This window comes from Pristiophorus japonicus, chromosome 14 (genome assembly GCF_044704955.1).
Source record: "Pristiophorus japonicus isolate sPriJap1 chromosome 14, sPriJap1.hap1, whole genome shotgun sequence".
Taxonomy (NCBI): domain Eukaryota; kingdom Metazoa; phylum Chordata; class Chondrichthyes; family Pristiophoridae; genus Pristiophorus; species Pristiophorus japonicus.
The window spans coordinates 134,995,995-135,008,877 of NC_091990.1; the positions used below are offsets into that span (position 1 = coordinate 134,995,995).

Genomic DNA, 12,883 nt, shown 5'->3' on the forward strand with positions numbered 1-12,883 from the left:
GCTCATCAACCGTCCCACTCTGTAATCTATTTTCCCAGTCCACTTCAGCCAACTCTGCCTTCATACCTTTTTAGTCTCCTTTATTTAAGCTTAGGACACTAGTTCGAGATCCAACTTTCTAACCCTCCAACTGAATTTGAAATTCAGCCATGTTATGGTCACTCATTCCTAGAGGATCCTTTACTAGGAGATCGTTTATTAATCCTGTCTCATTACACAGTACCAGATCTAAGATAGCCTACTCCCTGGTTGTTTCCGCACAACGTACTGTTTAAGGAAACTATCCCGGATACACTCTATGAACTCTTCCTCAAGGCTGCCCTGGCCAATTTGCTTTGTCCAATCAATGTGAAGGTTAAAATTGCACAGGAGCGGTGGTTAGTTAGTGAATGAGTGTTCCCCGGGAGCGAGTGGCTGTTAGTGAGTGAGTGCTCCCCGGGGGTGAGTGGTGGTGAGTGAGTGAGTGTTCCCCGAGAGTGAGTGGCAGTGAGTAATGAGTGAGTGTTCCCCGAGGGGTGAGTAGCAGTGAGTGAGTATTCCCGGGAGTGAGCGGCAGTGAGTGAATGTTCCCCGAGGGGTGAGCTGCAGTGAGTGAGTATTCCCCGGGAGTGAGCGGCAGTGAGTGAGTATTCCCTGGGAGTGAGCGGCAGTGAGTGAATGTTCCCCGGGAGTGAGCGGCAGTGAGTGAGTGTTCCCTGGGAGTGAGCGGCAGTGAGTGAATGTTCCCCGGGAGTGAGCGGCAGTGAGTGAATGTTCCCCGGGAGTGAGCGGCAGTGAGTGAATGTTCCCTGGGAGTGAGCAGCAGTGAGTGAATGTTCCCCGGGAGTGAGCGGCAATGAGTGAATGTTCCCTGGGAGTGAGCGGCAGTGAGTGAGTATTCCCCGGCAGTGAGTGAGTATTCCCTGGGAGTGAGCGGCAGTGAGTGAGTATTCCCTGGGAGTGAGCGGCAGTGAGTGAGTGTTCCCTGGGAGTGAGCGGCAGTGAGTGAGTATTCCCTGGGAGTGAGCGGCAGTGAGTGAGTATTCCGTGGGAGTGAGCGGCAGTGAGTGAATGTTCCCTGGGGGGTGAGCGGCAGTGAGTGAATGTTCCCCGGGGGGTGAGCGGCAGTGAGTGAGTGTTCCCTGGGAGTGAGCAGCAGTGAGTGAGTGTTCCCTGGGAGTGAGCGGCAGTGAGTGAATGTTCCCTGGGAGTGAGCGGCAGTGAGTGAATGTTCCCCGGGGGGTGAGCGGCAGTGAGTGAGTGTTCCCCGAGGGGTGAGCGGCAGTGAGTGAATGTTCCCCGAGGGGTGAGCGGCAGTGAGTGAGTGTTCCCTGGGAGTGAGCGGCAGTGAGTGAATGTTCCCCGGGGGGTGAGCGGCAGTGAGTGAATGTTCCCCGGGGGGTGAGCGGCAGTGAGTGAATGTTCCCCGAGGGGTGAGCGGCAGTGAGTGAATGTTCCTCGGGGGGTGAGCGGCAGTGAGTGAGTATTCCCCGGGAGTGAGCGGCAGTGAGTGAGTGTTCCCTGGGAGTGAGCGGCAGTGAGTGAGTGTTCCCTGGGAGTGAGCGGCAGTGAGTGAGTGTTCCCCGGGAGTGAGCGGCAGTGAGTGAGTGTTCCCCGAGGGGTGAGCGGCAGTGAGTGAATGTTCCCCGGGGGGTGAGCGGCAGTGAGTGAATGTTCCCCGAGGGGTGAGCGGCAGTGAGTGAATGTTCCCCGAGGGGTGAGCGGCAGTGAGTGAATGTTCCCCGGGGGGTGAGCGGCAGTGAGTGAATGTTCCCCGGGGGGTGAGCGGCAGTGAGTGAATGTTCCCTGGGAGTGAGCGGCAGTGAGTGAATGTTCCCCGGGGGGTGAGCGGCAGTGAGTGAATGTTCCCCGGGGGGTGAGCGGCAGTGAGTGAATGTTCCCCGGGGGGTGAGCGGCAGTGAGTGAGTATTCCCCGGGAGTGAGCGGCAGTGAGTGAGTGTTCCCTGGGAGTGAGCGGCAGTGAGTGAATGTTCCCTGGGAGTGAGCGGCAGTGAGTGAATGTTCCCTCGGAGTGAGCGGCAGTGAGTGAATGTTCCCCGGGAGTGAGCGGCAGTGAGTGAGTGTTCCCCGGGGGGTGAACAGCAGTGAGTGAATGTTCCCCGGGGGGGTGAGCGGCAGTGAGTGAGTATTCCCCGGGAGTGAGCGGCAGTGAGTGAGTGTTCCCTGGGAGTGAGCGGCAGTGAGTGAATGTTCCCTGGGAGTGAGCGGCAGTGAGTGAGTGTTCCCTGGGAGTGAGCGGCAGTGAGTGAATGTTCCCTGGGAGTGAGCGGCAGTGAGTGAATGTTCCCCGGGGGTGAGCGGCAGTGAGTGAATGTTCCCCGGGGGGTGAGCGGCAGTGAGTGAATGTTCCCCGGGGAGTGAGCGGCAGTGAGTGAATGTTCCCTGGGAGTGAGCGGCAGTGAGTGAGTGTTCCCTGGGAGTGAGCGGCAGTGAGTGAATGTTCCCTGGGAGTGAGCGGCAGTGAGTGAATGTTCCCCGGGGGTGAGCGGCAGTGAGTGAGTATTCCCCGGGGGGTGAGCGGCAGTAAGTGAATGTTCCCCGGGGAGTGAGCGGCAGTGAGTGAATGTTCCCCGGGGAGTGAGCGGCAGTAAGTGAATGTTCCCCGGGGGGTGAGCGGCAGTGAGTGAATGTTCCCCGGGGGGTGAGCGGCAGTGAGTGAATGTTCCCCGAGGGGTGAGCGGCAGTGAGTGAATGTTCCCCGAGGGGTGAGCGGCAGTGAGTGAATGTTCCCCGGGGGGTGAGCGGCAGTGAGTGAATGTTCCCCGGGGGGTGAGCGGCAGTGAGTGAATGTTCACCGGGGGGTGAGCGGCAGTGAGTGAATGTTCCCCGGGGGGTGAGCGGCAGTGAGTGAGTGTTCACCGGGGGGTGAGCGGCAGTGAGTGAATGTTCCCCGGGGGGTGAGCGGCAGTGAGTGAATGTTCACCGGGGGGTGAGCGGCAGTGAGTGAATGTTCCCCGGGGGGTGAGCGGCAGTGAGTGAATGTTCCCCGGGGGAGTGAGCGGCAGTGAGTGAATGTTCCCCGGGGGGTGAGCGGCAGTGAGTGAATGTTCCCCGAGGGGTGAGCGGCAGTGAGTGAATGTTCCCCGGGGAGTGAGCGGCAGTGAGTGAATGTTCCCCGGGGGGTGAGCGGCAGTGAGTGAATGTTCCCCGGGGGGTGAGCGGCAGTGAGTGAATGTTCCCCGGGGGGTGAGCGGCAGTGAGTGAATGTTCCCCGGGGGGTGAGCGGCAGTGAGTGAATGTTCCCCGGGGGGTGAGCGGCAGTGAGTGAATGTTCACCGGGGGGTGAGCGGCAGTAAGTGAATGTTCCCCGGGGAGTGAGCGGCAGTGAGTGAATGTTCCCCGGGGAGTGAGCGGCAGTGAGTGAATGTTCCCCGGGGGGTGAGCGGCAGTGAGTGAATGTTCCCCGGGGGGTGAGCGGCAGTGAGTGAGTGTTCCCCGGGAGTGAGCGGCAGTGAGTAATGAGTGAGTGTTCCCCGGGAGTGAGCGGCAGTGAGTGAGTGAGGAGCGGGAGTGAACGGCAGTTAAGTGAGTGTGCGGTGAGTGAGTCAGGGTTCCCGGGAGCGAGTGGCTGGCACTGGCTGCCGTGCAGGTGAATGGCAGCAGCAGCTAGTGAGTGAGGGGAGTGAGTGATGTAAGAGCGGCCTCTTTAAACCCCACTTGCAGCTCCAGCCAACAAAGCGGGAGTGGGTGGAAGAGACTTGCTGCCGCGTTGTGGCTTGTTGCCGGCGGTGCACTGCCTCCTTCAGCCCCCTTTATTGACCGGCTCAGTCTTGATCCTGAGTGCTGGCATCACAGCCTAACTAGATCATGCCTTCAGCCGACATCCACACTGAAAAGAAAGACTTGTATTTATATAGCGCCTTTCACAGCCACCGGATGGTCCAAAACGCTTTACAACCAATGAAGTACTTTTGGAGTGTAGTCACTGTTGTATTGTAGAAAACACAGCAGCCAATTTGAGCACAGCAAGCTCCCACAAACAGCATTGTGATAATGACCAGATAATCTGTTTTAGTGATGTTGATTGAGGGATAAATATTGTTCAGAACACGGAATAACTCCACTGCTCTTCAAAATAATGTCATGGGACATTTTACGTCCACCTGAGAGGGCAGACAGGGCCTCGGTTTTAACGTCTCATCCGAAAGACGGCACCTCCGACAGTGCAGCACTCCCTCAGCACTGCACTGGCGTGGCAGCCTAGATTTTTGTGCTCACGTCTCTGGAGTGGGAATCAAACTCACAACCTTCTGACTCAGAGGCGAGAGTGGTACCAACTGAGCCACAGCTGACCCGGCGACCATTCCTGGTTTTGGCCTCCTCAACTCGAATTACTGTAGCAGAGAGCTGGCACAGACACCATGGGCAGAATGGCCTCTCCCCCTGTTCAATAATATTCTGTGGGTCTTATGGGTGCTGACGCCAGTCTGCTTGAAATCAGCTAACACCCTACACACTGAGGATTGAGCTTGGGTGCTGGTCAGCACGGTTCAGCTGCTCGTCGGTTAAAGTTGTTGCGCATCTCGGTAACCTCCTCCAGCCCTACAACCCTCAGATCTCTCGTTCCTCCAATCCTGACCTCTTGTGCATCCCCCATTTCCTTTGCCCCATTATTGGCGTCTGTGCCTTCAGCCATCGAGACCTTAACTCTGCAATTCCCTCCCTAAACCTCTGCCTCTACTCTCTCTCCCTTTTAATCTGTCCTTAAAACCTACTTCTTTGACCAAGCTTTTGATCATCTATCCTCATATGCCTGAGTGTCAAATTTTGTCTGATTACATTCCTGTGAAGCGCTTTGGGATGTTTTACTGTGTTAAAGGTGCTACATAAATGCAAGTTATTGTTCCTTGTTGATGGAAGGACCATGGAGCAACTCTTAACTTGTGTCTTGGACTTTGAGATAGTGGATGTTTCCTGCAAGCTGAAAACTGATCGATGAAAATTAAATTGGTACCATTCATGGTATTATTGTAAGCCTGGAATATAGTAGGGAATTACTGTTGGTTTTTGATCTGTCTATGTACAAGTAATCCTTTCAGAAATATGCTCTTTCAAATCTTTTAAGGGACTGTTCATCCATAACTGAAGCTTCATAATGTTCAGGAAGAAACTAGATAATCGTATCCGGGTCCAAATTGAAAATGGTGTGGTGCAGCGCCAAAGGACAATGTTCGCCATTGTTGGAGATCATGCCAGAGATCAGGTACGCAGCTAAAATTGAATGATGCTTACTTCACATCATGGCTGATATAGGATGTGAATTTACTTTATGGAGGCTGAATGATCAGAACTAAAGGAGTTCTGAAAAATTAGCAGAACTCAAGGTGAATAAGTCACTGGGCCCTGATGACGTGCATCTTAAGCTTTTGATAGAAATCAGAAAGGACATAAGAATTAGGCCCCTCGAGCCTGCTTTGCCATTCAGTAAGATCATCGCTGATCTTCTACCTCAACTCCACTTTCCTGCACTATCCCCATGTCCCTTGATTCCCTTAATATTCCAAAATCTTATCGATCTCAGTCTTGAATATACTCAACAACTGAGCATCCACAACCCTCTGGGATAAAGAATTCAAAAGATTCACCACCCTCTGAGTGAAGAAATTTCTCCTCATCTCAGTCCTAAATGACTGACCCCTTATTCTGTGACCCCTGGTTCTAGACTACCCAGCCAGGGGAAACATCCTGCCTGCATCTACCCTGTGAATCCCTCTAAGAATTTTGTATGTTTCAATGAGATCACCTCATTCTTCTAAACTCTAAAGAATATAGGCCTAGTCTACTCAGTCTTTTTCTTCATAGGACAATCTCCCCATCCCAGGAATCAGACTGCTGAACCTTCGTTTCACTCCCTCAATGGCAAGTATATCCTTCCTTGGGTAAGGGGACCAAAACTGTTCACAATACTCCAGTTGTGGTCTCACCAGGTCCCTATATAATTTCAGTAAATCTTTACTTTTATACTCAAATCTTCTTATAATAATGGCCAACATATCTTTGGTTTCTTGCTTGCTGTACCTGCATCTTAACTTTCAGTGATTTTGTGTACAAGGACATCCAGGTCGCTCTGAACACCAACAATTCACCATCTCTCACCATTTTTTTTAAAAAACTCCTTTTTTTGTTCTATTATTCCTACCAAAGTGGATAACTTCACAATTTCTCCACATTATATTCCATTTGCCATGTTCTTGCCCACTCACTTAACCTGTCTATATCCCCTTGAAGTCTCTTTGCATCCTCCTCATCCAAATCATTGATATAGATTGTGAATAGCTGAGGCCCAAACACTGATCCTTGCAGCACTCCACTAGTTACAGTCTGCCAACCCGAAAATGACCCGTTTATTCCTACTGTCTGTTTTCTGTCCGTTAACCAATCCTCAATCCATGCTAGTATATTACCCCCAATCCCATGAGCCCTAATTTTGTGTAATTACCTCTTGTGTGGCACCTTATCGAATGCCTTCTGAAAATCCAAATACACCACATCCACTGGTTCCCCCTTATCGATTCTGCAAGTTACAAACTCAAAAAGCTTTTAACAGATTTGTCAAACATGATTTCCCTTTCATAAATCGTGTTGACACTGCCCAATCCTATTATTATTTTCTAAGTGCCCTGTTACCACGTCCTTAATAATAGATTCTAGCATTTTCCCTACTACAGGTGCAGCGTCCAAAATCCAGACCGATAGGTGGCAGGGTCGTCTGTAAAATGTTCCGGAATCCGGACCCTGCCGACCCCGCCGCTGCCCGACCTCGGGCCGTGCCTTGCCACCGCTGCCCTTTTCTCAGGGCCTCCTCACTGGCCCACCTGAACACTTCCACCATGGCGGGGCCCCGCCCGACCAGCTCCTCTTCGGTGGGGCCCGCCCGACCAGCTCCTCGGAGGCGGGGCCCGCCCAACGACCTCAGCAACGGAGCTGGCGACCCAAACAGCTCCTCGGCGTACACCCTCCCCCCACCCCGCCTTTCTGACGTTCCAAAATCCAGAAATACCCGAACCTGGGCTCGAGTGTTTCCAGATTTGTGACATCAGAAAGACGTTCCAAAGTCCGGAAAACCGTGGAATCTGGAATGGCCTCGGTCCCGTGGGTTCTGGATTCGGGACGCTGCACCTGTACTAATGTCAGGCTAACTGGTCTGTAGTTCCCCGTTTTCTCTCTCCCTCTTCTTAAATAGTGGGGTTACATTTGCTACCTGACAATCCGCGGGAACCTTTCTCGAATCTATGGAATTTTGGAAAATGACAACCAATGCATCCACTATCTCTAAAGCCACCTCATTCATAACCCTAGGATGTAGGACATCAGATTCAGGGGATTTATCAGCTTTCAGTCTCATTAATTTCTCAGTACTATTTTTTTTACTAATTTCTTTCAGTTCCTCATTCTCGCTGGACCCTTGGTTCTCCACTGTTTCTAGGAGGTTTTTTTGTGTCTTCTTCCATTGGAGACAGACACAAAGTATTTGTTTAATTTCTCTGCCATTTCCTTATTCCCCATTATAATTTCTTCTGCCTCCGCCTGTAAGGGACCCCCATTTACTTTCACTAATTTTTTCCTTTTTACATACCTATAGAAGCTTTTACAGTCTGTTTTAATGGGCTGGAAATTCAACATGTTACCGCCCACCTAAAGGCCAGAAATTGGAATTTGATCCCCAAAAAATGAATTACTGCCCACATTCCCTCCAGCGGGAAATTCATCAGATATTTACCGCCAGCAGTAGTCGATACTGCCTGCCCATCGGAGAAGGTCCAAAAATGCAAATTTGATCTCTTTAAGATCCATTTACTGCCCACCCTAAATACCATCCTGAAAAGTAAGGTCTTACCTGATCTTAGCCGATCTTAAGTGGACGGTAGTAGTGTGCCATGGCAGCACCTCCCACAACACCAGCTTTGTTTGCCCACTGTATGGAACCCTCACGACTGTTGCCCTTCATTTTCTAAAAGTTAGACACTGTACAAGAGTGGTGAAATTCAATAAAAACATTTACATAAAATAGTAAAACATTTAAAACATGGAAAACTTTCAGAACTTTCAAAAATGTCAACAGTTTAAAACTTAAATTATTTTTAACAATTTACAATGAACACTAATAACAATTTTAATCAAATAACATATAAAACACCAACAAGAACAGCATCAACAACATTTACAGAAACGACCAACACCTAACTCTCTAGCCACTCCCACTGCCTCTCTTCCTCCCCTTAGCATCAACCCCGCTCTTCCTGTTTTGCCTATCCCCATGCCGACCCCCTCCCCATGCCGACCCCCACCCCTGCCCCTCCCCGCGTTGGGACCAGGATGTTGTGCAGCACTGCATCCGGAGTGCTGCTGACATCGTTGGTGGGAAGACAATGGCAGCGCTATGATTGGACTCACAGGAGCAGCTTGGGATGTGGCAGGCCTAGCTGCTATGGCACGGGGTGGGGGGTTGCGTGCCATATCCCAAGACCATCAATTGCCGCATGGCATCGACGGACTCGGTGTTGCGCTCCACCACGGCATTCAGACTTGACATAAACTCCTCGTGTCGGTCTGAAAGTCCCGCGATGTGCCCAGCTATCACAGCCATGGCCTGGAGGAGCTCTTGATCTATCTCAGCGCTCATCCTCGACAGTTCAGCCATGTGCTATTGAGCGGCCCCCTATCATGCAGCATTCCCTCTTTGTTGCATCAACCTCCGTGGATGTGGCATAATGGCTTGAATGCTAGGGGTGCATTGCTGCACACAGCTTGGTCCCGCTTCTTCAGAATCGTTTCCAAAGCCATAAAACGCTGACACCGATGCAGAGGTATTTGTGTCCACAGGTGCAGACACAAAGGTTAAAACAATGGACTGCTCCTCCGCCCGCCCACTCCCTACCCTCTCCAGTTGAAGTGGCTAAAACAGTGCCCCTTCTTCTTGTTCCTCCTATTCTTGGTCTCCCTGGATGGCAGAGGTGGAGGCGGGGGCTCTCGCGGAGGTCGAGGTGGGGAGGTCTGAAGGAGCTTGATGCGAGAGCTCTTTGGGTGCCAGAGGTCGAGGTGGTTGCTGGTTGAATGACGGACGTCGAGGCGTTGCCAGCTCAGTGTCATCCGAATCAGCATCTGCAAGTACAAAACAACATTTCAGTGGTTAGCAGCAGGGGAGAGGGGTCAGGGTGACATGAGTACCGTCACGTAGCACGGTCTTATTTCAAGGACCACCACTGCTGCATTACTACATTATATATGGCCGACATACAATACATTTAAATGCATGACATTGCATTACATTACATGACCCCAACATCACAGTACATTATATTATTTTGAGATGACATTACATGACCGCAACTTACCATGCTGTGGCAAGGGATCAGCACCACCGTGGGTGGTTGCACGGTTGTGCCCACCCACCAAGGCTAAGGCATGCTGTTCCAAGTCATTTATCTCCAGCACCTTTGGTGGGCCTCCTCCCATGCGCCGCTGCTCGGAGGCGTTGGTTGACAATTTCTTCTGCAGAAATTAAAGTAGCAATCTTTATCCGATTTGTACATGTGACACACAGATGCACACAAATAGCCATCAAAACACTAGTCCTTAGTTTTATGTCCCATGAATCCCATTTAGATTTACATTGTAAATAGTAAATAGTCAATAAAATCATTACTCACTCTGGCTGCGACTACAATGTCATTCCACCTTTTGCGACATTGGTCTCCATCCCTTACAGTTGTCCCCACTGTGGACATGGCCTCCCCAATTTCCTTCTAGATCCACTGGTACTGGACCGGGGGTGGCTTCCCATGACCATCCCTGGTAAGGTCCCGATACCTTGCCTCCACCGCAGAGACAAGTGCGTCCAGCTCCTCGTCCGTAAACCATAGTGCCTTCAGCCTCTGCCCATCTTTGACTTTTCTCAGGGTCGTCTTCTCACTCATGATTTTATTTAAGATCGCTAATAAATCTTGCACAATTATTATTATTTTTTCTTACACTCTTGCTTTGTCCTTTGTCTTCGATATTTTCTGTTTTCTCTCTCTCTCTCGCATCTCCTCACTGTCTTTCGAACTTGCTGTTCTGCGCATGTGCGGGCAACCCCCAATCACGGCAAAAACGACGTCGACATTATAAAAAAAAAAATCACGTATGTGCAGAACTCTGCCTCCAATCTCTGCCAAGTCGAATGGCCTACAACATCTGCTGCACCCCGCTCCCGCTGCTGCCCACTACATTCTGATCAAAGTTGTGCTGGAGGATCTCGCCGGTAGCGGGCGCTAAAAAATGAAGTGTCGCCTGAATGCCACCGAGAAACGGTTGGCAGTGGGACATGATCAATTTCGGGTCCAATGTCGCTTGCTAGTTTACTCTCATATTCTATCTTCCCTTTCTTTATCATTTTCTTGGTCCTCCTTTTGCTGAATTCTAAAATCCTCCCAATCCTCAGGCTTGCTGCTCTTTTTGGCTTTTTGGCAACATAAGCATCTTCCTTTGATCTAATACTATCTTTAACTTCTCTTATTAGCCACAGTTGGACCACTTTTTCTGTGGCGTTTTTGGGCATTAAAGGAATGTATATTTGCTGTAAATTATGTATTAATTGTTTAAATGCTAGCCATTGGTTGTCTACCATCATACCTTTTAATGTAGTTTCCCAATCTACCTGAGCCAACTTGCCCCTCATACCTAGGTAGTTTGCTTTGTTTAGATTTAAGACCCTAGTTTTAGATTTAATTGAATCACGTTCAAACTTAGTATCAAATTCCATCATATTATGGTCACTCTTCCCTAAGGGTCCCTTTACTATAAGGTTTTTAATTAACCCTTTCTCATTGCGCAATTCTAGATCTAAAATTTCCCAGTTGGTTCCTCAACATACTGATCTAGAAAACTATCTTGTATACATTCCATGAATTTGTCCTCCACATTATTACTGCAAATTTTGTTGCCGAGTCTATATGTAGATTCACGTCCCCCATGATTACTGTACTCACCTTGTTACATACATCTCTAATTTCCTGATTTATTCTCTGCCCCACATTACAACTACTGTTTGGGGGCCAATAAACAACTCCCACCAATATTTCCTGCCCCTTGCTGTTTCTTAGCTCCACCCAAACTGATTCTACTGCTTGATTTTCGGAGCCAAGATCCTTTCTCTCTACTGTCTTTATCCCATTCCTTATTATTGGGGCTACCCCTCCTCCTTTTTCAATTTGCCTATCCATTCTAAAAGTTACATTTCCTGGAATATTTAGTTCCCAGCCTTGGTTACTTTGCAACCACGTCTCCATAATGGCTATTAGATCAAACCTATTAATTTCTTTCTGTGCTATTAATTCATCTATTTTGTTGCGAATGCTTCGCGCATTCAGATATAGTGTCTTTAGCTTTGAGTTTTTTTCTATTTTTCTCTGATGTCACCTTAGTCACCGATGCCCTATTACCTTTTTGTATTACCAATTGCTGCTCGCCTTTTTGTGCGCACTAGGTCCGTGCAGCAGAGCAGGTCTCCGGTCGTCTTGCTTAATCCTTGCCACTGGATCTAGACCTAGCTCTGTCAAGCCTGTGTGATGGCTGGTGTGCACGTTAAAAAAATCCATGCACAGGCATCTTCCATCCTTCGGGTTGTAGATGGAGACCTGGAATATTAGGTCCTTCATTGAAACACCTGTGAACTCATCTCTTTTTGACGTGGAAGCAAGTCATCCTCGATACGAGGGACCGCCTATGATGATGGATGATGAGTAAAGGAGGAGGTAGAGGAGGTACTGGATGGGATAAGAATTGATAAAGACGAGGTACTAGAATGGTTGGCTGAACTTAAAGTAGATAAGTCACCAGGACTAGATGGGATGCAGCATCGGATGCTGAGGGGAGTGAAGGAAGAAATCGTGGAGGTACCGGCCATAATCTTCCGATCTTCTTCAGAAAAGGGGGTGGTGCCAGAGGACTGGAGAATTGCAAATGTTACACCCTTCTTCAAAAAAGGGCGTAAAGATAAACCCAGCAACTATAGACTGGTCAGTTTAACCTCAGTTGTGGTGAAGCTTTTAGAAACAATAACCAGGGACAAAATTAACATTCACTTGGAAAGGTGTGGATTAATTAACAGTGATTATCTGCACAAACATTTCCCTGTCCTTCTGTGTTTGCGCGCTGGCACCGAGGTCTGGCTCCGTGGATCAAGTCCCCGGAGAAGCTTGGATCAAAAGAGGAGAGACTGGGGATCAGAGAGTGAGAGGCGGGGGAGGGAGGGGATGGGATGGGGGGGGGGGCGGTGAAGGAGAGAGAGAGAGAGAGAGAGAGAGAGAGAGAGAGACAGACAGACAGATAGATACGTGGTTGGGGGGAGCGGGGGGAGAGAGGAGAGAGAAGGAGGAGTGAGAGGGAGAGACACGGGTGGGGGGGGGGAGAAAGAGAGAGAGGGAGAGAGAGACAGGGGAGTAGAGAGGGAGAGAGACACTGGGGGGAGGAGAAGAGAGGGAGACAGACACTGGGGGGGTGAGAGAGAGAGACGGGGGGGGGTGTGGTGAGAGAGAGACGGGAGGATGGTGTGAGAGAGAGAGAGACGGGAGGATGGTGTGAGAGAGAGAGAGAGACTGGAGGGGTGTGAGAGAGAGAGTCGGGGGGGGGGGGTGTGTGAGAGAGAGAGAGTTGGGGGGTGTGAGAGAGTCGGGGAGGGGTGTGAGAGAGAGAGAGAGAGAGTCGGGGAGGGGTGTGAGAGAGAGAGAGTTGGGGAGGGGTGTGAGAGAGAGAGACAGAGTCGGGGAGGGGTGTGAGAGAGTCGGGGAGGGGCGTGAGAGAGAGAGTCGGGGAGGGGTGTGAGAGAGAGAGGTTGGGGGGGAAAAGAGAGAGAGAGAGAGAGAGAAGGGGGGGAAGAGAGAGAGAGAGAGAGAGAGAGAAG

The 12,883-nt window shown here is 50.3% G+C and overlaps 1 protein-coding gene across 3 annotated transcripts in view; it reads left to right on the forward strand.

Moving 5' to 3' along the window:
* nat10 (N-acetyltransferase 10) overlaps positions 1–12,883 on the forward strand; it is a 92,256-nt gene that overhangs the window by 5,750 nt on the left and 73,623 nt on the right. For all 3 annotated transcript variants that reach the window (XM_070899650.1, XM_070899649.1, XM_070899651.1), the window contains exon 2: positions 5,066–5,203. In XM_070899650.1, the coding sequence (XP_070755751.1) occupies positions 5,096–5,203 (108 nt within the window). In that variant the 5' untranslated portion in view covers positions 5,066–5,095. The remainder of the gene's footprint in view (positions 1–5,065; positions 5,204–12,883) is intronic.